General features: G+C 42.8%; 1 protein-coding gene across 13 annotated transcripts in view; it reads right to left on the bottom strand.

Annotated features, from left to right (window-relative positions):
* The window catches only part of PPFIBP1 (PPFIA binding protein 1), a 101,350-nt gene that overhangs the window by 26,294 nt on the left and 48,984 nt on the right, over positions 1–26,072 (bottom strand). For 11 of the 13 annotated variants that reach the window (XM_021392260.1, XM_021392312.1, XM_021392288.1 and 8 more), the window contains 7 exons: positions 22,792–22,953; positions 20,487–20,692; positions 8,915–9,001; positions 7,696–7,809; positions 7,011–7,142; positions 2,979–3,071; positions 602–716 (listed from right to left, as the gene is read on the bottom strand). In XM_021392260.1, coding sequence (XP_021247935.1) covers positions 602–716; positions 2,979–3,071; positions 7,011–7,142; positions 7,696–7,809; positions 8,915–9,001; positions 20,487–20,692; positions 22,792–22,855 — 811 coding nt within the window. In that variant the 5' untranslated portion in view covers positions 22,856–22,953. Of the gene's footprint in view, positions 1–601; positions 717–2,978; positions 3,072–7,010; positions 7,143–7,695; positions 7,810–8,914; positions 9,002–14,611; positions 14,817–20,486; positions 20,693–22,791; positions 22,954–26,072 lie in introns of those variants that run through there. The other 2 variants (XM_021392327.1, XM_021392337.1) reach the window with 2 other exon arrangements.

Below are 26,072 nucleotides of genomic sequence, written 5' to 3'. Positions count from 1 at the left end.
GCTTCTTCTTTGCAAGCAAATAAAAGAAGTATCTGATGTGACATTACTGAGCTAATTCAAGCTTAATTAGATTTAGAATTAACCAGTACACAAATCCAGAACCTATCCTCAACTTCCTGGGGCTGGGCCCACATTGAATATGTACACATCATAGTTTGGTTTGCAGGACAGCTATTCCTCTTCCTTAACAGTAAGGGGTGTATAAGCAAAGCCCAGACACAAACACTGTGGAAGATATACCGAGGAGGGAACTTCTCAGTATAAGCTTTCTAGAGAACCGGCTGAAGTTTAAGGCTTTCTTTGCCAGTATAAACTGTGTATTTTGAGGCACACTGCAAGCCTCACGAAGAAGTAACTAAGGATTACTGAGGCAAATTCAACGTTGATCAAGAACGTATTCCAATGGTAGGTTCAGCAGCTGCATTGTGAATACTCACTAAATATGGTAAAAGAACTAAACCAGAAAGACAGAAACTGCATGAAAATTGAGGTTTTTATCTGTTATTTCTAATTCATTCAGAGAAGCACCACCTCAGGTGAAGTAACTGAGGAGGACATGGTGCCTCTGCAGAACCCTAAAGAGAGCCTTCCATGTTCTTACCTCTGTCCAGTATTTCAATGCCTTCTCCTTTCAGCTTGCAGACCAATTTTTCTTGCAACCTTTTTACCTCAGCTTCCTTCTGCTCCAGTTTCTCTTTCAAAGCTGATAGTTCATCCTGTAACAGACACAGAATCACTCAGTGACAGTTTCCATGCACATCTGAGATGTTTTCAAAATTCAATTCTACAAAGCGCAGTGGACAGGTCCTCAGTCAGTGGAAGTGGCTAGGGGCCCCCTAACATTTACACTAGCTGAGTGGACACCCACCAAACTCTGCCTCCGAGTATCACAACAGACCACTGAGTCCCTAAGGGGGGGAAAACCAGAGGACCTATGGACAAAAGTGTCAGTCTCATGAATATCTGAAAAAAGATTTTACATTTATATTAAAAAGAAAGTGTGAAGCAAAAATGTGGTTTTCTTATTTGTTTAAACTATCGCAGACAGAAAAACTGCAAGCACTGAGGCTGACAGCTAAAATTTACAGCACTTATTTTGATATTTATAGAACGTTCTGCACGTTCAAAGCTGGACAATTATGGAGTTGTGCTCACAGAACAGGCTGAAGACAGTTTCAGAAACAACCATTGCTTATACAAAAGAAAAACTGATCATAATGCCATCAAGCACATAAACACATACTGAAAAGCTGTTCAGACAAAAACATGGTACCTCTGCCACAGTTTAGGTTTGCTGATCAAGCATTAGGAAAGGAGGTTTAGAGTTGAGATTCATGGGAGCAAGACAGATGGTGTTTGGGGGAGTTGGGGTATATTAGATAAATGCTGTCAAATTATAAACTTATATCTAACCATCTGCACCCAGCAAGTGACTGGCATGGATCCATGCATGTAGCTTTTTAAAATTTGAGTAAAATCCTATCCAGTTTAGTAAAATGTTTCTCTTGTGTCCAAAGATATCTTGTGCAACAGCATCATCAAGTCAGGACCCCCAGAGCAAAGGTACCGAACACTTTAAATTTAATTTGCTCCATTTGTAAACAAAACCAAACCAGACTCAATTTTAGCATTTATAGCTCCTACTTAAGTGTTAAATCCTTTAAGGAACAAATCAACTAAAATACTGCGGTGGTTTAGGTGCTTTCTTGAGCTTCCCTCAAACAATCTATTGCAAATATGTATGGAACTTAAACTCATAACTCAAACTATGGCCCAAACAATCCTCCAGTGCTTCAAGTTGGTACTGATTTTGATGGGATTTCTGACAGCGTAAGACCTGTGCTTCTCCAAAACAAGACCCTCCTGTGGTCATATGAAAGCTATGGTAAATCCATGGAGTTGCATGTAGTTTTTGACACTATGCTGTCTCTCCTCGATTAGAAACACGATATGTAAACTAACATTTGGGAGAGGGGACAGTGAAAGAGAATCACTGTTTTCTAGCTAGTTTTCATGAATAAATGTTCTCTTAAAAAAAGTGAGAAAAAGTTCAGTTTGAATATAGGAGATAAGTTACAGAAGACACTGTTTTCCCTTGGAACAGGAATGAACTCAATCCAAGCTTAATTAAACTACAAATAACCCATGCAAAGTTCACAACACTAAAATCCTCTCCCATCTGATATAAAAGCTTATAAATAATATCTACACTAAGAGACTTGCAATCTAATGAGAAATGGAGCACTGCATATCAACACACAGCAATCAATGAAGAACAGAGCATGACAGCACAATGCAAGACAGAGCATAAAATGGTGGAACATGAAGGATTCAAAACAGGCCAAATGTTACCCATAAACTACTACACCTTTAGCATCTGGCATTTTTGCTCCATCCGCTGCTTTTCATACTGCATCTGACCCACTTTGATTTTCATGCTAGAAAGTTTGGCCATTAAAGACTGGTAACAGAGATAGAGGAGTGAGAGAAAACTAAAGACAGAAAAGAGACAAAGCTAAATGGCAAAGAGAAGTCAGAAACTTACAGGAAAAAAAAAAACTGCTACAATCAGGGGAATATTTTCTCTTCAGGAGTGGCTGATTTTCAGCATATTTAGGAGTAAAGAAACACTCAGCTTTGGTCTCACCCATGGCAAGTGTCTTATGAACTGCAACTGGTATTACTTGACCTACAAGTGAACCAAGGGTCTAATCAATAATATATTTACAGTTAATGACCAGCTGCATGGTGAGTTATCCCTCACAAAAAACAATGTCTGGATCTGAAAACCACAACATGACATTTGGAAATAATCTCTTTCTGGGTTTTGTTCAAGTTTTTAAGTAAGCACCACGAAACACCTGGGCCTGAGCATGCTCAGGATTTTGCAAGGTGCAGGCAGGGTCTGGGGAAAAAGAGAAAGTTCTGAAACTTGTGACTTGCACCCATCTCTGCATCTTCCCCTCAGCCTCACTTACTTTGGTTGTCTTAAGCTTTTTCTCGTACTGTAGTCTTTCATTGTCCATTTCTCCTACTCTTAATCGCAATTCATTTATCTCCTGGATCAAATCCTGAGTGAAGGAAAAAACAAGACCAGAAACAAGAAGAAAAATCAGTAAACAGAATGACAGTTGACTAGGCATGCCTTGGTGAGACCGTAAAAACACAGCAGCAGTAGAAGAAACTCCACGCATGTGAACATATCACCCAAATTTATATCTAAGCAATTCTCAACTTTCTGGATATCCAAGGACCTTAATTCTCAGTTTCTGCATTACTGCACTGAATACAAGAGGGCAAAGGAAAAAGAGAAATCAATTGCAGATGCATTGCCTGTGTTTTTGACAAAGAAAGGCCTCCTGTCTGCCAAGCTGCTCAACTGCCTTTTGAAAAGTATGAAGAGATTACAGTGTGAATCCAAGCTTCCGTCATTCAAACGAGACCTTCTGAGCACTGAAGAAAAGTGCCATCACTGGTTTCTCTACGCGCCAAAGCACATTTGTTTAAGCATCAGTGGTGCCACTATATCTGAGCTTTGCAAATTCAACCTGGTTTAGAAGAAACTTGGAACCACCACTGAGAGCTTGTGAGCTCTTCAGAACAGTTCAGTGTCCCGAGCCTCCTCCTAGAGAGACCTGCTAGGTTTGGACATTAACTCTGAGTGTTCCCTTCCTGCACAGGTTAACTGTGTCCCACCAATGTCTAAAGCCATCTTTCTCCAAAATTCCCCATCCTCCAGATCAGGAAACAGACAGAGTAGGAAGCCTGTGCAACAGTCAGGACAGAATGTCCTTCCATACAAGACAGAGAATAGGAGCTACAGTTTATGGGGAAAATCACCTTCTCTGCTCTGAAGAGGAGCACAACGCCAGAAAGCTGTGGCTTCCGCACAACTTCAAGACATCCAGCAAGCTTCTGCTTCACATCTATTGCACTGACCTTTCCTTTATGTATGGATACCAGATAAGTGTTACACTTGCAAGGCAAAAAATAAAAATCTATTCCTAAACAGATACTGTAGTGCCTTACCACTAGCAAACTGTTTAAAAGATTAACTCTTTGGGCACCCTATAAAGCAGAAGAGGACTCAAACTGCCGCATAATGGCTTTCACACTACCAAGAGTAATGTGGGTCCCTGGTAATACCTTCCAGCCCCATTCCACATTTTCCCAGCTTAGAAACCTCTGGTTATCATCTTACATGCATAATGAATCTGATAGCAACCAAGCAGAATCTGTATTTCTTTAGCACAGTCCAAGCTCAATTACCATAATTACAATGAAAATGAAAATGTAGAACATTTGAAGATGGTAATAACTACCACTGCTACATAACTAATTTGGATACATCTGCCATTCTTTACTGATTCTTCAAACCACAACTTCTGTAAGTCACATCATTCAACTATAAATACATACAGATGTCAGTATTAACTGAGCTGTTCCTCAACAATGCTAAGTGCTGAAGATCTCTAACAAATCTACGTTCCCAGGTCTGAGAGTTAGTTTTGACACTATGACAATTCATTTATTTTGGACTTTTCTCTTCTGCAGCCATCAGTTTTGCCATGCTACGATCCAGTGTCAAAATATCCTACACATGGCAATAGCTGCTGGAGTTGTTGCCTACATATTTAGCACTTGAACTACATGATTTTTAAAATACTGGAGGGGGAAAGGGAAATCCTTATTTTCCATATTCAGTTATCCATATTCATAACGCCATGGTGAAGTAAAATCAATGAAAAATCCCACAAAATTATTCTCCTTTTTTGAAAAAAACTAGCACAGCAGAAGATTAACAGAAGTATCAATATGCACTCACAACAGCAGAGAAACAGACTAATATTGCAACCAAGAGCGTGAGACCCTGGAGTGGAAACTAAAATCTTCAGTTTAATATGGGCCTTGTGTAATTGAATCCTTTATCGCTGGCAACTGGTCGCCAAAAATACCGTACAATTTGCCCACAGGCTAAGTAGAACTAAAGAGGAGTTCTAATAGCATGCTTTGACTTAAAATATTTTCAATTACTCTCCCTCACATGCAGCAAGAGACATCTCTCATGTCTTAGGTTATCTACAGCATGGTAACTACAATCAAGTTCTTTCTCAGGTTTTTTTAGGCAGAAAATCACACTGAAGATTTACCAGGCTCCACCACGACCCTCACAGTACAAACAGAATGGCCAGGCATAGCATAAATAAGAAGAGGAAAAAGAAAAATACTGAACAGCCCTGCCTCCCCTGCTACAGAATCACTAAAAAAACACGCACAATGGTCCTCTTCTGATGCAGAGTCAGATCCCTCCATGCAAACAAGCAACAGTTCTTCCTTGCACCGACCCACAACTGTAGCTGATGGGGCTGACATACGGACTCCTATTTCCAAAACCCTTTTCTATTTTTGATTGTGTTACTTGCGCTCTCCATTGTGGGGCCAGAGAGGCACAAAAAAGCAACGACAATTTAAGGCTTTGAGGGTCAGAGGCTTCCTTACCAGTACTGAAAATGCAAACTATGTTCATAGTTCTCCTCCACTGAGAAATTCATCTGCACAAAGGAGCCCGGTGGTGTTTTAAGTTATGAAGAATTCTCTGTGAGTTAGCAAGTTTAACCTCTGGCTGCTGCTTCAAAGACCATGCCTAGTTATGGACTCCTCCCTAAATAAACTCCCTAATATATTTTCTTACAAAAACCAAGCCCAGCTCAGACCATCTGTGCTCGTTAAGGAAAATAATCCTAGTGTCTGCTGAGAAAGTGGAAAGACTGGAATGGGTTAAAGAACAGATCAATTATAAATCTCTATTAATTATACAATTAGCTTTGAAAAAGCTTTGTATTTGAGTATCTAGACAGGAAAAGTCATAAAGTACAAAGGAGGAAAGGCAAACAGATCTAGCAAAGCATCTTTGTAGAGAAAGAATGGTGAACATAAGAAACCTACCAAGCTAGAAGGGGAAGTTGAAATGAGAAACATAATTAAAAACTGGATAATATGAAGGATTTAATATGAATGATAATTGTTAACTTCACTGGCTAACACGTAGGAACCTGAAAGGGAATTAAAAAACACATTAAAGTGAAAGGGTCAGGCTTTGTCCTCTGTGGTCACGTTACAGCTTCTTCTCTTCCAGAAATGAATGACATCCAGAACACCTACAATATGAACATCAGACATCTCAGCTCATTTATAAACACAGAATTTGATATTTTCTTCCCTGGCAGACTCCAAGGTATTTCTGGCAATGGTATGTTACCCTTGCAGTGAAGCACGGCCTAATTGTTGGAGTCTCCTGTAAAAACTAAGTTTGCCAACCTGCAGTCTCTGTGTCCTTGGCTTCAAAGACAACCAAAGGTCAGCTGCGCAATCCGAGGGGCACAGAGGGCAAAATGGCTCAGGAGAGTGGTTCCAAGGATGGCAGCACCAGGCTGCAGCTCTGCCTGGCACTGCACTCCTCTGGGCTGAAGGCAGACTGAGGAGAATATCTGCAGCTCCCTTCTGTGGAACTGAGGTCTGAAATGAGGCTTCAAAATGCCCTCACAGAGTCACCCCATTCTTTGTTACTGAAAACAAAAGCTATGTCTTTTAGTCTGCCATGTCTTTGCACGTGTATGTTGGCATGTTTTCTGCCCCTGCAATAGACACAGAGTTTGCCTCAAACAGATGTGCCTTACTCAGAAGAAGCCAGCTGCAAGCTGGGATGGAAAAGTGCAAGGCACTCGCACAATTATATCTAAATTCATCCAAAAAGCCACCAGCCTGAAGAACTGAGGGCAAGAATCAAAAACTCTTTAGGGAAATCTTCCTTTGTAAAAAAAACTTGGTTTGCCAAGACAAAGGGGACACTGTTTTTATTTTGAGACATAGATGCTTTAACTTTAAAGATCAATTCCTTCTTTGTCTGGCAAAAAATGAACACAAAACACAACAAAAAACATTCTCATGAATGTTCTGATAATGTGAAGCACACATAGCTTTCATAATTTATTTTGGTGGTTTTCACTCACCTCTGTATCTCTGAATCTGTCCTCATAGTCCAATCTATCCTTCTCTACAGATGTAAGCTTTAGCTTCAGATTGGAAATCTCTGCCATAAGATCCAGCTTCTGAGTTTCAAGGGATGTTCTGCTCAAAAGCTCCTGATTCAAGATAAAGAGGAACAAAGCAGAATTATTCATCCAAGGGGAAAGAAATCAGTCATTTATTTCAGCAGCTAAAGGCCTCTTTCAGGAGCAAACCGTCATACTCTCTGCACTCTCTGAAGTACTGGACACAGCAATTAAGCATTTGACAGACTCTGGGCAGCTAGAATGCAGCTGAGATCACTGGATCACTATCACAGGTTGGCTGCCAGGCTGAGAAAAACGCTTGTCTGTCATCACAGTTGCCCTGGGCAGCAGGGAGGTTTGAGGGGAATCCACCCATCCTGCCAGAGGCTTTCATTCGAGTCTCTTTGAAGTTCAGTGGGGAAAGGCTCAAAGGAGAGCAGGACTGGATTCCTACAGTGTAAAACAGCATTGACATTACTAAGTACAAAGACTTGAAAGCAAATATGGTAGAAAACTGTCACTTAGGTAAGTGTCATCAAGGACAACAACACCTCGAACCGCGGCACATTGCTCTTACAAAAGCAAAATGTCGTTCCCTAAGAGGCAACAAAGACAGCAACACAGAAACGTGCTTGTGAAATACCTGCTGCAGCATCTCCTCTGTGGCATTCAGCTTCTCCCTGTGCTCCTCTAGACAGAACTCCAGATCCCGAATCTTTTCTCCCTGGGCCTCCACCTGGTCCGTAAGTACGCTCACCTGCACGACAAAGTTAAAGGGCTGTACTTAAGAACCTTTTATTAGTACTGTATGCATCACCTGAAAAACTGTATGGGAGTAACAGCTCTGCCTGGGATACAGACAAAATGGGACCATGGGAAGAGATGGCACAGAGGAGTTCTGCAATGGATGCAATGCATGGCAAAGCTGATGGAGGGCTTTCCCCTCGTGCTTATGGAAACTTCAGCCAACTTCAGCAGCTGACACACTACAACTCTTCATCTCCCCTTCTGACTTGTCCTGACAGGTTTCACAAGACTGGCTGTTAAATTTTATAGCCAATAATTATGCCTTTGCCTGTGACAATGTATTGACTAAAGCTCCTGCCTTAATAGCCTAATTGCTAAACTTTGCCAAATGCCAGATATTCTGCTTTCCAAGTGACTGCATACAGTACACCAGTGTATAGTTTCTCTCTTTCATGCTGCTTCTGAATAAACCTTTCATTTCTGAACACGTTATTTTGAGGAAATCTGCAGTATCACTGGGAAGGAGGGCAAGCTGGCTGGAGCACACCCTGATGCTTCCATGGGTATCCCTCATGTTGGATGCACATCAGGAACTGCAGCATGCCTGTACAGACAGAGAGGTGCCAGGTAGCCCCAACACTGACAGCAGGAGTAACCCAGCTGGCCAGGGCACCTGGGGCTGAGTTCCAAGGAGACCCACGGTCCAGGCCCAGTGCAGCCTGACAGCAGGACAGCACGGTTTCTGAGGAGCTGCTCCCTTCCTCCTGCCCATCAGCCAGTCCCCACAGCTTTTGTCACCTTGCATGAGAAGAGTACGTCACCTGATGTGAACAGTATGCCAGCAGCCACAAAAAACAGTCATCTTAAGGATACATACGTGAGCCACTGGTGGCTATACAGACCTGCTCAGCAGATCCATAGAAAGCAAGGCATTTAGACTTTTACTACAACCTAATAAAACACCTTAATCTGGCTTAACTCTCAGGTATCAGCAAGCTCTCTAATCACTGCCCAAGACGACATAATTACAAATATATCCTCAGAAGTGTAATCACATAATACTAAAAAGTCTTATGAATGCAAGGCCAAAAAAAATAATTTAGGTGATGACTCACTTGCAGAACAAGAGATTCCTTATCATTTTCCAGACGAGCCAGCCTTTCTTGATACACATCTCCATTCCCAGATATGTGTCCATTAGTCTGAAAAAGACAGCAAATATCATATTGCCAGTTATCTTACAATAAGCTGCATTCTGTACAGCTTTCAAATCATTCCATGTCAGAAACTAGCCAAATACTGTGACACTTAGCACTGCAATGAGGACATTTAACATACAGATTATGACCCAGACATAACTCACTGGCAGCATAAGTTTAAGTCAAAAGGTTTACACTGATTACCACTATCCCAGGATCAGACAAATGAAGTTTTTGTCTTGTACACTTCATCAGCTTCAAATAACAATCATAGATAATTTGCAATGGCAAACACTAACAGTAACACCAACACAGACAAGCATGATAAGCAACTGTATTATAACGACTTAACTTTTTTCATCGGTGGACCCTCAATGTTGATAACATTAAGATTTTCCAGTTGAAAAACTTAATGTTATCTACACATTTAAGGAACACTGCTAGCCTGCACCATTCAAGATTGGATTTAGAGTATTCACCAGTCTCCAGAAAGATACAAACCAAATATACTGTCAACAGATACTCGACCACAGTTCAAGACAAGAACTGTTCAGGGGCTAAAAGAGGAGAAGAGAAGAGCCTTCTGGTGACCCAGTTCTGCAGAATTCACTTACTGCACATTCAGCATTTGTTAACAAAATTCATGCTCAGTAGTGTACCATGCTAAACAACACTTGCAGAGACGTATACCACAAGACGTTCAGCAAGTGAAAAAAATCAACTTACAATCCACAAAATGTACATTATGCTTCTTGCAAGTCAAATGATTTTATTTTTTTAAACATACAGTAAGAGACATCCTTTTATATCAGGCACCTTTTATTGGGTATGGGTGAACATCTGCACTCTAAATGCATCTCCTTATAAAGCTGCCTGAGGCTAAGGAGAAACAAAAATACATACAAATGCTATCAAAGACTAGAGGAATCAGCAACTTTCTTGAGCTGGGAGAAGGATTTTCCTCTCTCCATATTCAAAGCTGTCTCAAAGCCCTTTGTGATGTATGCCACAACAATGTCTCAGCTCAGAAAATAAATTCTTGTTCCCATCATTGCATGAATGCGTGGTGCGGCTGATAGCCTGAGGGACGGGGTGCCATCCAGTGAGACCCAGACAGGCTCAAGCTGTGGGCCCAAGTGAACCTGTTGAGGTTTAACAAAGCCAAGTACGAGGTCTTGCATCTGGATCATAGCACCCTCCACTATCAGTACAAGCTGGATATAAGGATGGAGCACAGCCCTGCTGAAAACAACTTGGGGGTACTGGTGGATGGCAAGCTGGGCATGAGCCATCCAATATGCCCTTGCAGCCCAGAATGCCAACCATATCCTGGGCTGCATCTAAAGAAGCGTGGCCAGCAGGGTGAAAGTGATCTGGCCCCTCTACTCTGTGCTGGCGAGACCTCACCTGGAGTACTGTGTCCACATCTGGAGTCCTCAGTACAGGAGAGACATAGACTTCTTGGAGCGCATCCAGAGGAGCGCTGCAAAAATGATCCAAAGGATCTAATACTGCCCCTATGAGGAGAGGCTGAGAGAGCTGGGGCCGTTCAGCCTGAAGAAGAGAAAGTGCAAGGGAGACCTGATGGTGGCCTTTCAGTATCTAAAGGGAGGCTATAAGAAGGAAGGAGACAGACTCTTTAGCAGGGTCTGCTGTGATAGGATAAGAGGAAATGACTTCAAACTAAAAGAGGGGAGATTTAGATTGGATATAAGGAGGAAGTTTTTTTTACAGTAAGGGTGGTGAGGCACTGGAACAGGCTGCCCAGAGAGCTGGTGGATGCCCTGTCCCTGGAGACATTCAAGGTCAGGCTGAATGGAGCTCTGAGCAACCTCATCTAGCTGTAGATATCCCTGTTCATTGCAGAGGAGTTGGACTAGATGACTTTTAAGGGTCCGTTCCAACTCAAGAAATTCTATGAATTACTTAGAGGAGACCATGAAGCTGTTCTGAAACTTGGCATGCTCAGCACTGTGATTCTCACTGACTTTGAGTGGCCCTGCCTTTCCTCTACATGCAATGGAAAGAAACTAGGCCAGTAACTGTGGTGCCCCAACTACCCTGCCATGAGAAGCCATCCCCACGGACGTGCTGTGCTGCAGGGCTCAGGCTTCTGTTTGAGACTCCCTTTTAAGCAGTTCATCCCCCCCAGGTTGTAGAGCATGTCTCAGGAGACCTGCTGGCTAAAACACCTTTTCTGTATGATATGCTTGAGCTCGGGCTGGGGGAGGAACTCTGTCGTGTGAAACTGGAAGAATGAAACACTCAACAGCATAAGCTGAAGATTAGATGCAAAGCAAATAGGAAGAGGTATCAAGTGTTCGAGCTCACCTTAGCACTATCCTCAGGAAATCAGACTGTATCAGACAGCGTTTATATCAGTAGCAAATGGATCTTCTGAGCATGCATGTGTAATCATCACAAGATGACCATAACACCTCCCCGGAAGTCAGAGCTACTGCAGACTAATAAAGGATGCTCCCTGAAAATATGTACCAAAACCTCTTACAATAATGATACCCTGTACCCGAATTATTTAGCAGCAAATACCAGGCCTTCTGACTATCCAGAAACTGAACCAAGGCAGAAGTAATCCACGCTTTTGAGTATGCTCAGTTTTTTCCCCTGACCTCTATCATAGGTTTTCCATTCAAGATCTTCAGCTTTTTAACACTTTAAATTAAGGTGAAACAAGTCGAAGAGCTTCCAACTTAAACTTTTTAACTGCTCAGGTAGGAGATTATGCTTTAAGTTTTGTGAACTGACTTGCATGCATAGTACAAAAAACAGGTTTTTCTGTACTTTTGTTATTCTGTGTAGCTCTCTGGTAAAGTCTTCCAGCATCTGTTTCTTAGCCAGCCTCCATGAGTACAGAGTCTGTAGTTTGCAATACAGAACACATTTATCAACAAAGCACCTGTCTGTGATGTAGAAAAGGGATATTCAGTCCCCACTGCAAATAGGCAGCTGAGGTCTAAAGGTGCCCCAGTTCTGCTGGGGCTCACACCAATATCCTCCTCAAAGCACAACACTCAATTCCCTGCCTCCCAAACAGCTCAGCAGTGCCCTAACCACTGAACCTCTTGCAACTTCTAGACAGTGTCACCAGACACAAGTTATCTCAAACCACAGACTGCATGAAGGGGTAGATACTTGTTTCACACTACAATGAAAATGACTTTACAATGCTGTGAAAACCAATGAGGTGTTAAAGCAGAATATTAGTCATTGGCCACAACATCTTGCTGAGGCACCTTTGTTGTTAAACTCTGTTCGCATTCCTCAAAAAACTGTTTTCTTGTTCAGCATGTTGTTCCTGATATAGAGTATTTGGAGACAGAGTTCAGGCCATGGCTGCACTTCATCAACAGAAATGGAGATGAAACGATAGGAGCTCTGGAGAGAATTGGAGTAAAAGTTGTTCTGCCACAAAACCAAACAAAAATATGTCTTTACTAGCTGGTAGTGCAATCTGCATAAAAGAAGACCTCCTGCAGTATACTGAAAACAAAACATTGCATACACCCAAACATCAGGCTGTCATTTGCCCGAAATGTGGTAACTTCTCTGTAATACTTAGGATTGACTGTAGTATCAGAGCACATCTTAGCTATTGAAAAGGCAGTCACTGGCTTCAGTCACCCTGGAGGAAAAGATGAGAGCAAATGACAACACGAGAGGCCACCACACCAGTTTTTTTTAGAGTAGCAGCCCCAGTCCCTTCTGTAACAGTGCAGAGACCAGGGAGCACCAGGCAATGGGCAACTACCCACTGCTCTATCACATCTCTCCCCTGCTCTGTCCTTTCCCCAGGAAGTACAAAGTTGATGCCTGGTATGATTTCCCTCCCAGATAGAGAGGAAGGAAGAGAGGAGATGAATAGAGCCCAGCAACTATTGCATCATGCAAATAAAGACAAAAATAAAGACAAAAATAAAGACAAAAATAAAGACAAAAATAAAGACAAAAATAAAGACAAAAATAAAGACAAAAATAAAGACAAAAATAAANACAAAAATAAAGACAAAAATAAAGACAAAAATAAAGACAAAAATAAAGACAAAAATAAAGACAAAAATAAAGACAAAAATAAAGACAAAAATAAAAAAGAAAGTATTTGATTCAACAGCAACTGTAAGAGTATTTGGGGCAGCTGGTAGTTCTGGACCAAATTTATATTGCCAAAGTCAATACCAGATTAACACAGTTTACAAGCTGTATAAGACAAGCTTTTCCATTTTCCGAAGAAGGGTCTTTTTCATCAGCAATTTAGAATTTATCTTCAATTAAGTGGTTAGACTGCATGTGTTTTCAATTTAGGGATTAATTGAAAAACACTGTATGGGAAGAGAATGCAGATTTACCAATACAATCCTAATCCTAAAAACAAAAGAGCAACTGTCACAATGCCACTGAAGCTTCTCAGAAGTTTGAAGATAGGCATTTACTTAAAATGCCTTACAAGATCAGATCCAGTGCACTTAAAACTCTGCAAGATCAATCCACTGCTAATCTGCTGTGTGTGTGTAAGCTTTGTCTACAGTATGTGTCAAAACCCACACTGCTCTACAGAGAATTTTTCCTGTAATAAGGAGATGCATCACAAACTTTCACAGCTTGCCTGTCCTCAGTCTTTAATCCATTTTTCCTAAAAAATAAGTTAACACTCCAAGCCACAGAAAAGTGTCTAACAGCTGCCTCTTTAAGCATCCTAAAACAAATAAACAAACAAACAAAAAAATCTTTCTTCTTACTTGCTGAATTCTCCTTTCAAAAATAGAACCCAGTTTTAGCTTACTGGAGCCGATTCCTTTATAAGCCTTCATTTTCTTTTCTGCTTTTGAGACAGTATAAGCACAACAAGTCACACTGTTCTTGCTGAAGATGCAAGCCGATTTTTCTAAGAGGCACTGCCACTCCACAGAATTATTCCCTCGTAAAGCAGATTGCACTGTTCTGACCACCACAGCCCAGCCAACAGTCGGGCAAGTGGGCTGTCCCTGACATCTCTTTCCTGACCATCTGGAGTTAAATTAGAGCTCATCGACATGCTTATGTTGTTCAGATTGCTATAATACACATTACCCACACTTAGCTAAGCAGAGCTACCATTGCTTGGTCTGTTTTCTCAGCGCTGAACCAGTTTATGTGGAAACTCACCACTGCCCTCTGGAACCTGCAGCCGCCCCTGATGTTCAGCCTGCTCCACATGCTGACAGCAGGCATGCTGAGCCTTTCCCAAAGTTTACAGATAGATCCTCCTCCCTACAGAAAGAGTGGTGAAAAGGAAAAAAAACACACACACACACAAACAAAATCTCCACACTGTATTTTAAAGCTTTTCAAATAGAAGTGAATTCTGAAAGAAAAACAGTTTGAGACAGAGGTTCACTATGAGGATTACCTGAAACATTTTCTAAATACAAACAGCACAGCTGTTGAATTGCACTTGAATTGAAGATGCAATCGTCTCAGAATATTCTGTTTCTCAAGCAGCAGCTCAGCTGGTTTCTTGCACAGGAGAGACAAAATGCTAACTCCCTGACAACACTGCCCAGCTATGGCTCGTCACTGGGAGAAATGCAGTAGCCTGAGCAAGCGGAGATACCCTACCTTATTTAGCCAGACGCAGTGCCCGTGGATGTCCCAGCTGTACTCCATGCTGCTCGCAGCTATCTTCATGCACAGAGGGAACGTGAGTGGCCGTGGCAGGCAGCTGAGGTACAGAGCAGCAGGAGCAGCACCCAACAGTGCTGTCAGGGCTCCTCCAAGCCTGGACGGGGGGTTAATCAAGGGCAGGGCTCCCTGTCTCGCCAGGGCTGCAGGAGAAGGTGGTACCAGGCAGGAGATGTGGGAAGCGGAGCTCGGCTGCAGCGCTCCTCAGGCGGAGCAAACAGCTCCTTCAGGAATTAACACATCAAAGCCCGGGAAACTCAATTCCTCTTCTGCCAAGAGGAGCTGGAGCCTCCTAGGTCTGCCAGTAGAGCAGGGACCCTGGCATGCACACTGCTCCCTTCTCTCGGCTGCAGGACAATCAGGAAGGGGCTTTCTCTTCTTGATAGACTCTTTAATTGTGAGAGAGGGAAGAACACATGTGTAGGTGCCAAGAAAAAGAGGAAGGAAGCAGCTGAGTAAATGGTCCCAGATGTTACCAGTGGCTTGTCTCAAGTTTACACTGTACTCTAAACCATGCAAAATACAACAATAACAGCCAGCGTTCGGCCCCATGTTTCAGTCGCAATGCACCCAGTATTATCATCAGCACAACAAATCCCTACTATTTTTGACTATTTTTGACTACAGAGCCTAGATCTGCAAGTCCCATGATTACCTAAAAAAGCACAGCTTATAGAGTGAAAAATTGATATGTTTACTACTAATGTTGGTAGACTAAAAAGTCTCAAAAAGAGGAACGCTGAATAATCCAGAACAAAAATGCAGAGCAGAAGAACAGCAGCTGTGCTTTTCAAGTTAGATGCATTTTGGATTCAGAATGGTGATTTTTGAGCGCCTACCATTGGGGCTACCTCGTGTCCCAGTGAAAGACTGTACAGGTTGTTCTCACTGCTGATAAACTCTGCCAGGCATGACAATGCCATGACAAGACGCGCTGATAATGAAACCACATCATCTTCCAGTGTTAAAAGCACACCAGTATGGATGATCATTCTTATCAAGAAGCATTCCAAGAGTTTTCAGATGTAGATCTCTTGCGAACAAAAAGTATTACCAGGAGGCAGTTTATAATGACAGACTGATGGAGTATCACAAGGCTGCTTTCATTCTATAGCTCAAGGAGAGATCTCAGACAGGTGCTTGGTGGTAAAACTTATGTGCCACACACTACTTTCAATAGCTAAACTCAACATAAGCATAGGCTGAGCCAAATGAATGCACTGCACCGCCCACACTGAGACAATCAAACAACAAACACTGGTTTGAAGACAAGATTTTTCCATGAATAAAAAACATGAAATGACTTCTGGCTAACCAAACCACTTCCACCACATGGGAATCACCCTGTCTTCCAGACACGCTAGTCTATCTCTGCAAGACTGTGTTTATCTAACCAGGGAAGCTTCCCTCTGAAATGCAATACCCTCTGTGATTAACTCTCACTACTCTCAGGAAGAACTGACTTGAAAAAATGTCAAAAGCTTAGGCTAGTCTGTGACATGTCACCCCGGACTACACAAGTCACTATGGAGACCACAGCTCACACTGCCATCTTCAAGTGAGTTGAAAGCATTCTTTAAGAAATCTTTGAAGGCCATCAAGTTTCTCAATTTTTAATGCTATCATCATATTCAACACACAATGCTACAGAGAGTAACTTCAGAAGTTAAAATCATAGTTGCACTTGTTGCTATGGTCGTGGTGAGTTTTACAGAAAAAGTATTACACAGTCACAGAATATCCGGGGTTGGAAGGGACCCACAGGGATCACTGAATCCAACTCCTGTCTTAACACAGGACCACACAAAACCAAACTCTATGTCTGAGAGCAGTGTCCAAACATTCCTTGTACTCCGGCAGCTTGGGGCCATGCCCACAGCCCTGGGCAGCGTGTTCCATGCCCACTGCCCTCTGGTGCAGAACCTTTCCCTAATCCCCAGCTGCCCCTCCCCTGACACAGCTCCATGCCATCCCCTCAGGCCCTGTCGCCATCACCAGAGAGCAGAGCTCAGCGCTGCCCCTCTGCTTCCTGTGAGGAGCTGCAGCCACCGTGAGTCCTCCCCTCAGCTCCTCTGCTCTGGGCTGAGCACACCAAAGGGCCTCAGACAACTCAGGAACTGTCCATCCATTCATCCCCCTTTTTAACAAGGCCCAGCTGTTTTCCTCCTTCTGGGAAGGTTGATTCAATAAAATGTATTTTTAAAAAAAGAAAAATAATAATCAGAAATAAAACTGCATCTTGCTTATTTCAACTGAAGAGAAACTGCAGCAACCAGAAGTAATTTTTATTGAGAATTATCCTTCAAGAGATGAACAGATCAACTTCCCACTGCTGGAATTTCCAGCAACCACAATGGCCTTGGTCTTGCAAGAGGCAGAATTTCAGTTGAGATGGTTTTGTTACTGGTGACCATGTTACAGATTACTCACATGTCTATGTTCAAACCAGAAGCTCCATAGCCAGACTACAGCATATGTTTTATTAAAGCACACATCAGAATATATTATGCATTTCTGTTGATCAGAAGCGATCTGAAAAGCCCCAAGACTTCAGAACAGTTGTGATCTGGAAATTCGTTTCACAGCTGGTCCCCTGAGAAAGCATACAGTCCTAGCACTTCTGAGCTTAGAAAAGGCTTGAGTTGTTTTCTAGACTTTGAACAAATGGCCTCATTTCCAGTTTAAATTGGAGCATTCACCTGCCATCCATTTGTACATGGAGATGTGGGCAGGGTTTCAGCAACGCGGATTAGTTTTCAGCTGTAAATGGACAACTGGAAATGACAAGTTGCAGTTAAACCAGCTTATTTGTGCAAGACAATGCCGGATTTACAACTTTGTCTCCCCAGAGGGGACCATCTGATCACTCCTCCTGGAAATGCTCTGCCAGATGTCCAGGCTCTGCACATGTGCTCTGGTGTCACGTGGCCATCTGGCATCCACTGGTTAAAAAATTCAGGATAAGGCACTTTAACTCTCCAGTCCTTTCTGAGTACTTGTCCCAGACTTCTCTAATACCACCCATGCACACAGAGAAGAGCAGAAAGGAAGGGGTCACAGAGTGGCATAGGGACACAAGGCAGTCCACCTGGACACAGCAAAATTGAATTCTCTGCCTTATTTTACTGAAGCAAGAAACTTCAGGAGACTGTGTTCAGACCCTTTTCCCAAGTAGAGCATCAGCAGTTCCTCTCTGGAGGCCAGGAGATTATTTTTCTCTTGTGACGCACTGTTTGGCAGCAGTGAACACTATTTTTGTTTTCCTCTGAGACACGAGAGATGTGGTTACAGCTTCGGATGGGACGTCACGCACCAGTTCTAGCAGCTTCGAATAGCCTGGTGGATGCAACTTGTTCATGCATTGAGGATTAAACTAATTTCACACCAGGGATATGTTTCTCCTTCCTCTGTAAGGATGGACACTGTTTCAGAAAGCACTCCTACAAATCATCTGGGCACTTTACCTAACACCTGTCCTGCTCAAGGTAGGGATGGTGACACTGTTGGCACCTGTAAATCCCATGCTCTTTACCTGGAGCACAGTAAAAAGCCTAACTTTCAGTTTTTCCTACTAGGGGTTTTAAGAATGCCAGAGAGTACCGAGTAATAATTTCAGGCAGAGTGAGGAAAACAGAAATAATAGCTATTTTCTGCTATCTTTTGCAGAATTGTTTTCAGTACTCAGGTAGCTCCAAGCTGAATAGCACAACAGAGCCTTCCTCTTCCAGATTCAGCTCACAACTGCAATGAAAACCATTACTGCCTCACCAAGACGCGGTGATCTGTGTCAAATGGGTCTGAAGGATCTAATTCCAGCTCCTAGCAGCCAGACATCCCTGAATCACACGTTTGCAGCCCCACTGGGCAACGTCTGCCCTTCACCTCACTAATCTCAGCAGACACTGCAGCCTTGAGCTGCACTGTTGGGCTCCTTTACTCCAGAATTATGTAAGGTAGACCAGCATTGCTAAACAATGGACTACCAATAACTACACACCCCATGGGGAGAAGTAAATTTTCCAAGGCTGCTTATGTGGGCACATGAACATTTATTTTTCAAGGCCATACTTGCATGAAACCTGTGAAGTCTCTTGACTTCTGCTCCAGACAGCAGAGACTAGTTACAGCAATGTTCACTGCTGTATGTTACAGGAGAAGGATACGCTGATGCTAGCAGCATCTCTGCATTTTTCAAAGATTTGACTGAATGTCACTCCTGCTTCCTCCTCCTGATCTTAATAATGTTGACTGCAATGCTGACAGTGGGGGTGAGATCCAAATCCCACTGTAGTCAGTAGAAAAGCTCCTGTGTGTTTCAATATAAGTTTGAGGTACTCTGAAATGAGTAGTTCAAAGCAAAATAAAATCAATTTAAAAAAACAGAGCACTCTCCCCTCCAACCTTTACACAAGAGCTACATAAGCTGTGTTACCCTGGTTCTCACCCTGTCCTAGGGCACTGCACCCAGCCTGCATGCCGCTAGGTAGCACGTCAGGTCACACCAAGCCTGCTGCAGCCTGGTGCCCAGTTGCACTCCCCCAAGGCGCAGGCCTTGCAGCAGTACTGGTGGGGCTGCTCATGGCAGAAGCACGTTGGGCTGAGGTGTGGCATGCTCCAGCTGAGCACTGAGAGAAAATTGAGAGAAAAATGCATCCCATACTACCAGCCATAGCCCCATGGAGACCAAATCCCTCCTGAGAGGATGTACCATATCCATCCTGTGACGGGAGAAGTGACTGGCAGCTTCCCATGCTAACAGCCACCAGCAGTAGCAATGCATTGGGTGCAACACAGAGCCCCCACAGCTGGCCTGTCCAGCACCAGACCTGCATTCATCAAAGCTAGCAAGCCTCAAACCAGCAGCACGGCATCACTTTCGCCAGTGTCACGTGTCAAAGGAACAGACCAGAACACTGCCATAAGCAGATGTAATAAAACCTGCAGAAGTGCACACCCTCAGCTGCCATAACAGCTGCAGGCTGACTCAAACCCTGAAGCACAGCCTCCAGAAAGAAGCCTTGATTTCCACTGCGAGAGCATCTCTGAAATCTGTACACATCTATGCCACTACAGCAAGGCAAGCTGCCACGATCTGAGCACACGGACTCCTTGGTGGCCCTGCTAGGATGTCACTGATCACAGGGCACAAAAAGGCAAAATCAGTGAGAGCTTAGAAAATGATGCTGTATAACTTACCTTTTGATAAACATAACATTTTCTTTCCCACTGTACTTTTCAAGTAGCCTCCATTTTTTAACTCTATTTGATTTTTGGGAAAACCAAGACTTAGGGAGAAAACAGCCTTACTAGGTATATTTTGATATATTTTTAAAACTGAGATGACAAAAAGTGGTCGATTTACAAACAGAAAATATAAATACTGTTTGGTTTCTAGGTTAAAGGGATGCTGAGCTTTTACCACTCGCTTCTGTTATAAATCAGGTAAAGAAACCCAGTAACAACTCCAGCCCCTGTAGAAAATACACTGCCAAAAAAGCTTTTTAGTGAAAAGTTCACATTGAGAGCAACATTTTTTTTTCCATTTATGTGTCTGACTCCTATAAAAGTCTTTCCCCAATCCTCTGAAACAAAACTCCATTTACTGAAAATTTTTTACTCAGCAAAACCAGGTACAATGTACATCAAAGAAAGCATAGATCAAGCCACTGCATGAGGTATTGGGCAGCAGCTTTTATGAGGCCCCACAGCGGCACCCCCAAACAAAACCCTGTACATTTGGTTCTGTGAAACCAACCCAAAAAAATTCCATCTGCCCTGCATAAAACACGGGTGAAAGAAAGTGAGACCTTACCATTTGACTTTGGAGCCATTCAATCAGAGCCTCTGCTGTTGAGTCTGGGACCTGGCAACGCAGACCCTCTCTCTCATCTGCCTCCATCATCTCCAGCAAACCCCGCAGGTCCTCCACCAGGTGTAGTGCTCTCAGGCCCCCCATGAAAGGGGAAGTGGGTGACTGGCAGTCAAAGATGCCATTGGAGTATTCCAGCGCCTTCGAACCTAGATAGAGTAAAACCACAGAGTGAGGCACAGGACAAGCAGATAGGACATGCAGCCATGGGAGACCTACAGCAAGGATTAGAAATGTCATGTGTGGCATTTGCTGCTGGTGGGAATTGATCTTAACCAAATTCAGTGCAGGTGCTGCATCCTGCCCCCTCCCTGCACTGGGCCCCATATCACCTTGCAATTTGGAGAGAGGTAAGCCCTTGCTGGCACGTGTTCGGAGTTTCAACACCTCTGACAGTTTTAGTGGACAGAAGGAGGTAGGCTGATCAGACAGAAGACACACATGCCACAACAGTGCCCAAGAGCTCAAAGCACAGGCTGGGCTGCTGCTCTCAAGGATATATCGGAGGCTGAAAGCACTGTGGAGGGAACAGGCTCAGCTGGTAATGCTCTGAGTCCCCCTGTAGAGGCTGCACGACCCAAGTCAGACACTGATGGTTTTCAGAGGAAGCTGTGCTCAGTACTTTTCATGCAGAAATTTGTTACGCTGCTTCAGCGCACTGGAATTTTGTTTTACTTTTTCAAGAATAGAGAGACATATGGGGACAAGTAAAAAGACTAAATCACTTCAACAAGGGAAAAAAAAATGAAGTTCAGCAGCTTGGCGTGTCAGTACTGATGTTTGCCTGTTAATAAAGAAAAAATCTCTCTTATTTGCATAAATTCACAGTATTTATGTTTGACCTACATTAAAAGTTGCTGTATGTTAAGTAAGGAAGGAAACTACGAATTCAGGATTAAAGTTGATTTTAATAAACCCAGCTAATTCCAACCAGAATTTCAGCACACTGATTTGTGGCCTTAATACTGTAATGCCTCAGCACAATGAGATGTGCTCATGACAGAACATCAGCTTTTGTACTGTCAACTTTTGGAAACTACAAAGATATGCCATACATGCCCCACCATGAACCCTCATTCATCTCATCTGGCAAGCCAAAAAAAAATGCAAGCATAATTCCCTCCAGAAAAAAAATGAAGAGAAAAATCCCCACAAAAGCATAAGAGCTGATATCCCTTTATTATATCACTTATTAGGTCTGCTCAGACACACGGATAAATTAAGTCGGTGGTAACTTAGACACCTTAATAGCGCTTTTTTTTAATATATATATTAAACCTAATCCTGCCATAACCAACTTAGGCTCTTGGAAACACAGATGGCGCTATCTGATCTGAAAACCAATATCTACTTACGGAAATTTCCTAAGTCACAGCTTAAATGTATTTTTAGAGATCATTATGATCCAACTGAATCCACTTTACACATCTACCTGCTACGTGTTCTTAATACTTCTAAGAAAACTGCAGAGAAAAGTTGTTGTTTAAGCAAAACATGCACTGTATGATTTTTTTTTCCCCTAAGGGAAACTATTTTAGGTGGAACTGCTAAAGACTTCATAACCGTGTTGCTACTCTTACAGAATATTTTCTCAGTTTGGGTAGCTGTTTGCATAGCTCTGCAGGAATAAGACTGAACTATTAACTGATCGCTGCTTTGCTCCCCTGTGTTGTATACTTATATTATTTTCTAACTCATTATATTCAGTATGAAAAGTCCAAGCTGTACACTTTTTGATCCCTCTCTTTAAAGCACTTAAGACTTACAGGTACTTATAAAAGGTGTTAATATTAAAAGTAGGTCCAGACCAAACACTTAACCCACAGCATTCAAATTTTGAAAAAAGGAAAATTCAATTCATGTTTTAACTCTTCAGAATTGAGTGAAGGCCAGAATAGCTGGTATTAGTCAATCTTTCTCTTCCTACCTTGCAGCAGCTCTTTAAACACACACTGGTTTGAAATGTGCATTGTCTTCAGTTTTCAGGGTGCTGCGTGCACCAGCTGAACTCAGCCTCTGCAAGCAGCACTTCGATAGATGCTGGGAGAGAAACTACAACCAATTCAGCTGTGTCTGCGTGTTAGAGCGTGCAATACGCCCACTCCATTTGCCTGTAATCTCCAAGTCACAAGGCAAGACACCTAACAAAATCACTTGCACATTCTGACCTCAGCCTGGCACTCCATATTCTGAGTACGAAAAAGGAGGACTGAAACAGTTAAATGAACAAGCATCTCCAAGCATTTACCTGCTATTATGCCATCCATCTGCTCCAAAGCCGCAGCAAGCATGTCACTTGCATCACTCATCATCTTCTCTCTTCTCAGGGACAATCACCAGCTACACCAAAAGGAACAATAAAACACCAGTAGTGCAAGTTGGATCCAGAGCCTCAAGTCAGCAATTCAATCTGCAAAAGAGAATTTTACTTCACTGCATGTTCTCTGACACCACCATCACAAGACCAATAACAAAACTGGTGACATTTGCTGCCCACAAGATATGAGACATTCATCATCAGGCTTGAACTGGCATTGTGAAGAATCAAAGCACCAGCTTAATGACCCAGGTCCCTCCTTGGCACTTAGAGAATCTTGCACAGAAGACAAAGGCCTTCTAATGCTAACAGGAAGCAGCGACTCAGAATTAAATCCTACTAAAGACGTTGCTTCCAGCCTAGTGGTGATCCATGCTGTAATGCTGCACCTGCTCTCACCCTGAAGCTCCTGAAAGCCAGAACTGGACCTCAGAGTATTTCCAGTCGAGTCCAGAAAAACTAGCTTGCTGAGTAGCTGTCTGCTTGGAGTGGAGTGGAAACCCCAGTGGGCTCAAGGAGAGCACTGCTGTGAGGTGAGCACATGCTCAGGTACTTGGCTGAGCTGGGGGCCACAGAGGCCTGAGGCACAGCTGATCCTTCCAGCCCAGCACAATGGACACAAGCCACGGAAACAGCCCAGACAGCCACGGCTTTCATCTAGAACAGGAGAGGCTACTTCTGCTATAAGCACACTCATGGAACACAGTTAAACACCACGAGGGAAAACACACTTTAACCTTTTGCATACCCTGCCATTTGGTTTTCGTATTAGGCCGCACTGCTGCTGACATTTGCCCCAACATAAGCAATTAAGAAAGTTGTTCACGGTATCTCTGGTTTAAGTCTTGGAACAGAGTCTACTAAAACCAAAATGTATCAGAAATACATGTTATAAACTGCATTTTCCCTCCTACAAATCACCTTACTGGTTTGACCCAGCTGTGAGGCAGCTGTTACTGGAAGTTGCTTTGCTGAAATGCCAGACCTGAAACACCAGCAAACACTTCATCTGCTGGATCACAACATGTATAAAGAAGGTCCAAACTCTAAGATAACTTTTGAATGACAGCACAAAGACTAATGCTCTTTTAGCAAACACCTTGCTTTATTATTACTTAGTTGCCAAAGTTACAAAAGCCAAGAGAAATTCACAAAAGCTTGAGAGGGCTTCAAAAAGTCAAAATAGCTGGAAGTCAAGGTGCTGCAAACCTTTACAAACGCAGAAGCACCACAGTTGAAGACTTCCAACCTTCAAGGAGGCAAAATCTTGTTTTGAATACCGTGTAATTAATAAACTTCAAGCAGTACAACACCTGCATAATACACAGCTCCTGCAAGACATACAGTCCAATGCCTCTATGTCTGCTTAAAAGGTTCAGGAAACAGTTTTTGCAAAGATATTCACCTGCACAATTCTGAAGGCAGTCTCGTCCTTTCTCTTTTAGGATTTCCTGGTTCTGGTATCCAGATTCTGACAAAATCTAGTAAGTATAGGCATCTACGAGCATAGAGTATGAATGACTGACGTTGGATTTCTCTCTGAAAACCAAGAGTACACAGCCCCAGAACTGCTGCTGCTACAGATAAAATCGTGATTCCTTGTTGCTCCAAGTGGAAAAGGATCACCCACAAAATTACAACAGCCAATTAATAAATGGGAACCAGGAGCGCCCACTATCTCAACAATGTGCTTTAACACCTGATGGGAAGCAATAAAGACTACAGAGCCAGGCTCTTTGCAGCACCCAGTGACAGGACAAGAGCCAATGGGAACAAATTAAAATGCAGGAAATTCCAGTGAAACATTTTATCTGCAGGCTCAAAGTGTGATATAATAAGGGAGCACTCAGTCCCTTACCACACCTGCTCACAATGCACCCCTTGTTTTTCACCTTATATTTAGGAAGGACATTAAATGGAGGCAAGGAGCTGCTAATTTACTCTTCCACAATAAAGCTACAGCCAGAGGCACAGAAATCTCCCTTTGCACTTCATCCAGGCACAGCCCCCCAGCCCTATTTCTAAAAAACCCACTTCTAGCTCTTCCTAAACAAAGATGTTGTCTGCGCTTACCAAAAACCCCCAAGACAGCTAGCTGTACTGATGAGAGTTGCAGGGCAGACAGTGGGAGGGACAGCATCTAGGATGCCTCCAGTATTTCCCCGCTGTCACCTGGCCCTACCTCTGAGACCAGCAAGATGTCAGCCTGCACACAGCTTCCTTCCCTGCTTATCCTAAAAGAAACAGCACCACCAGGACCAACAGTGAAAAATTCTAAGATAAAATTTAGTGAAGCAAAACACAAGGTCACACTGCTCTCCAACAACCCTTCCCACCATCCATGGATCATCTTTTAACTGCCAGAACAAGCCTACAGCTGAGAAACTTGGAGAAGAAAAAAAAAAAAGCCCCTAACCAAACAGCTCAAACAGCTGGACATGATGCAACGAGATCTCATTTGCCCAGCTATTTGGTCCTAAAAATGGTCATTGAAAACTAGGCTGGAACAGCACATCCTGCTCTGGCCACCTTCCCAGCACAATACATCCCATCCAGCAGTCAGGAAGCAAAACTGTTGCAATAAAAAACAATATTGGAAGCATTCTTCCCTTGTAATGGCATAGAATCGCTTTTATCCTTTGCACACCATCACTAGCACATGGGGAGCGGATGGGCAGGGAGGAAATCAAAGACTTCATACGCCAGCAGACTGAAGAACCAAAATGCATAAAACAAGAAAAGACAACAAACCACAGGAGGAAGAACATGGAAAGGGGAGGTGCAGGGAGGAGACAAAGAAATGGAATTATTAGACAGAAGTCATAAATCTGAGTCTTTTGTGGATTACAGAAAAGGACCATACTGTAACATCAGATGGTAACTCACTGTGCCTACCAAGGGACATCGTTCTCACAAAACCTTGAGAGAAGCCTGTGCTGACCACTAAACCAATTGACTTTTCCTGTTAAATATGTTCCTTTCTTTGCTTTTTACAATCTTGTTCTAATAGAAAGATAATCTGGAGAAAATTCAAGGACTTTTTTTCTTTACCTTCCAGTGACAAAAGAAAACCCCAGAGTCAGATAACACGAGAAAATCCTTAAAAAGTTTCTTAAGGTAATAAGGAATAGCTAATATTTCAGATGACGTTGAGCAGTTTCAGTTTATTTCATTCACAAGAAGAATCAATAAGGGAAATCATTTTAACGCAG

The sequence above is a fragment of the Numida meleagris genome, chromosome 1, assembly GCF_002078875.1.
Source record: "Numida meleagris isolate 19003 breed g44 Domestic line chromosome 1, NumMel1.0, whole genome shotgun sequence".
Lineage (NCBI taxonomy): Eukaryota > Metazoa > Chordata > Aves > Galliformes > Numididae > Numida > Numida meleagris.
The sequence above is the reverse complement of the archived record's forward strand: the minus strand, read 5'-3'. Positions and strand labels throughout refer to the sequence as shown.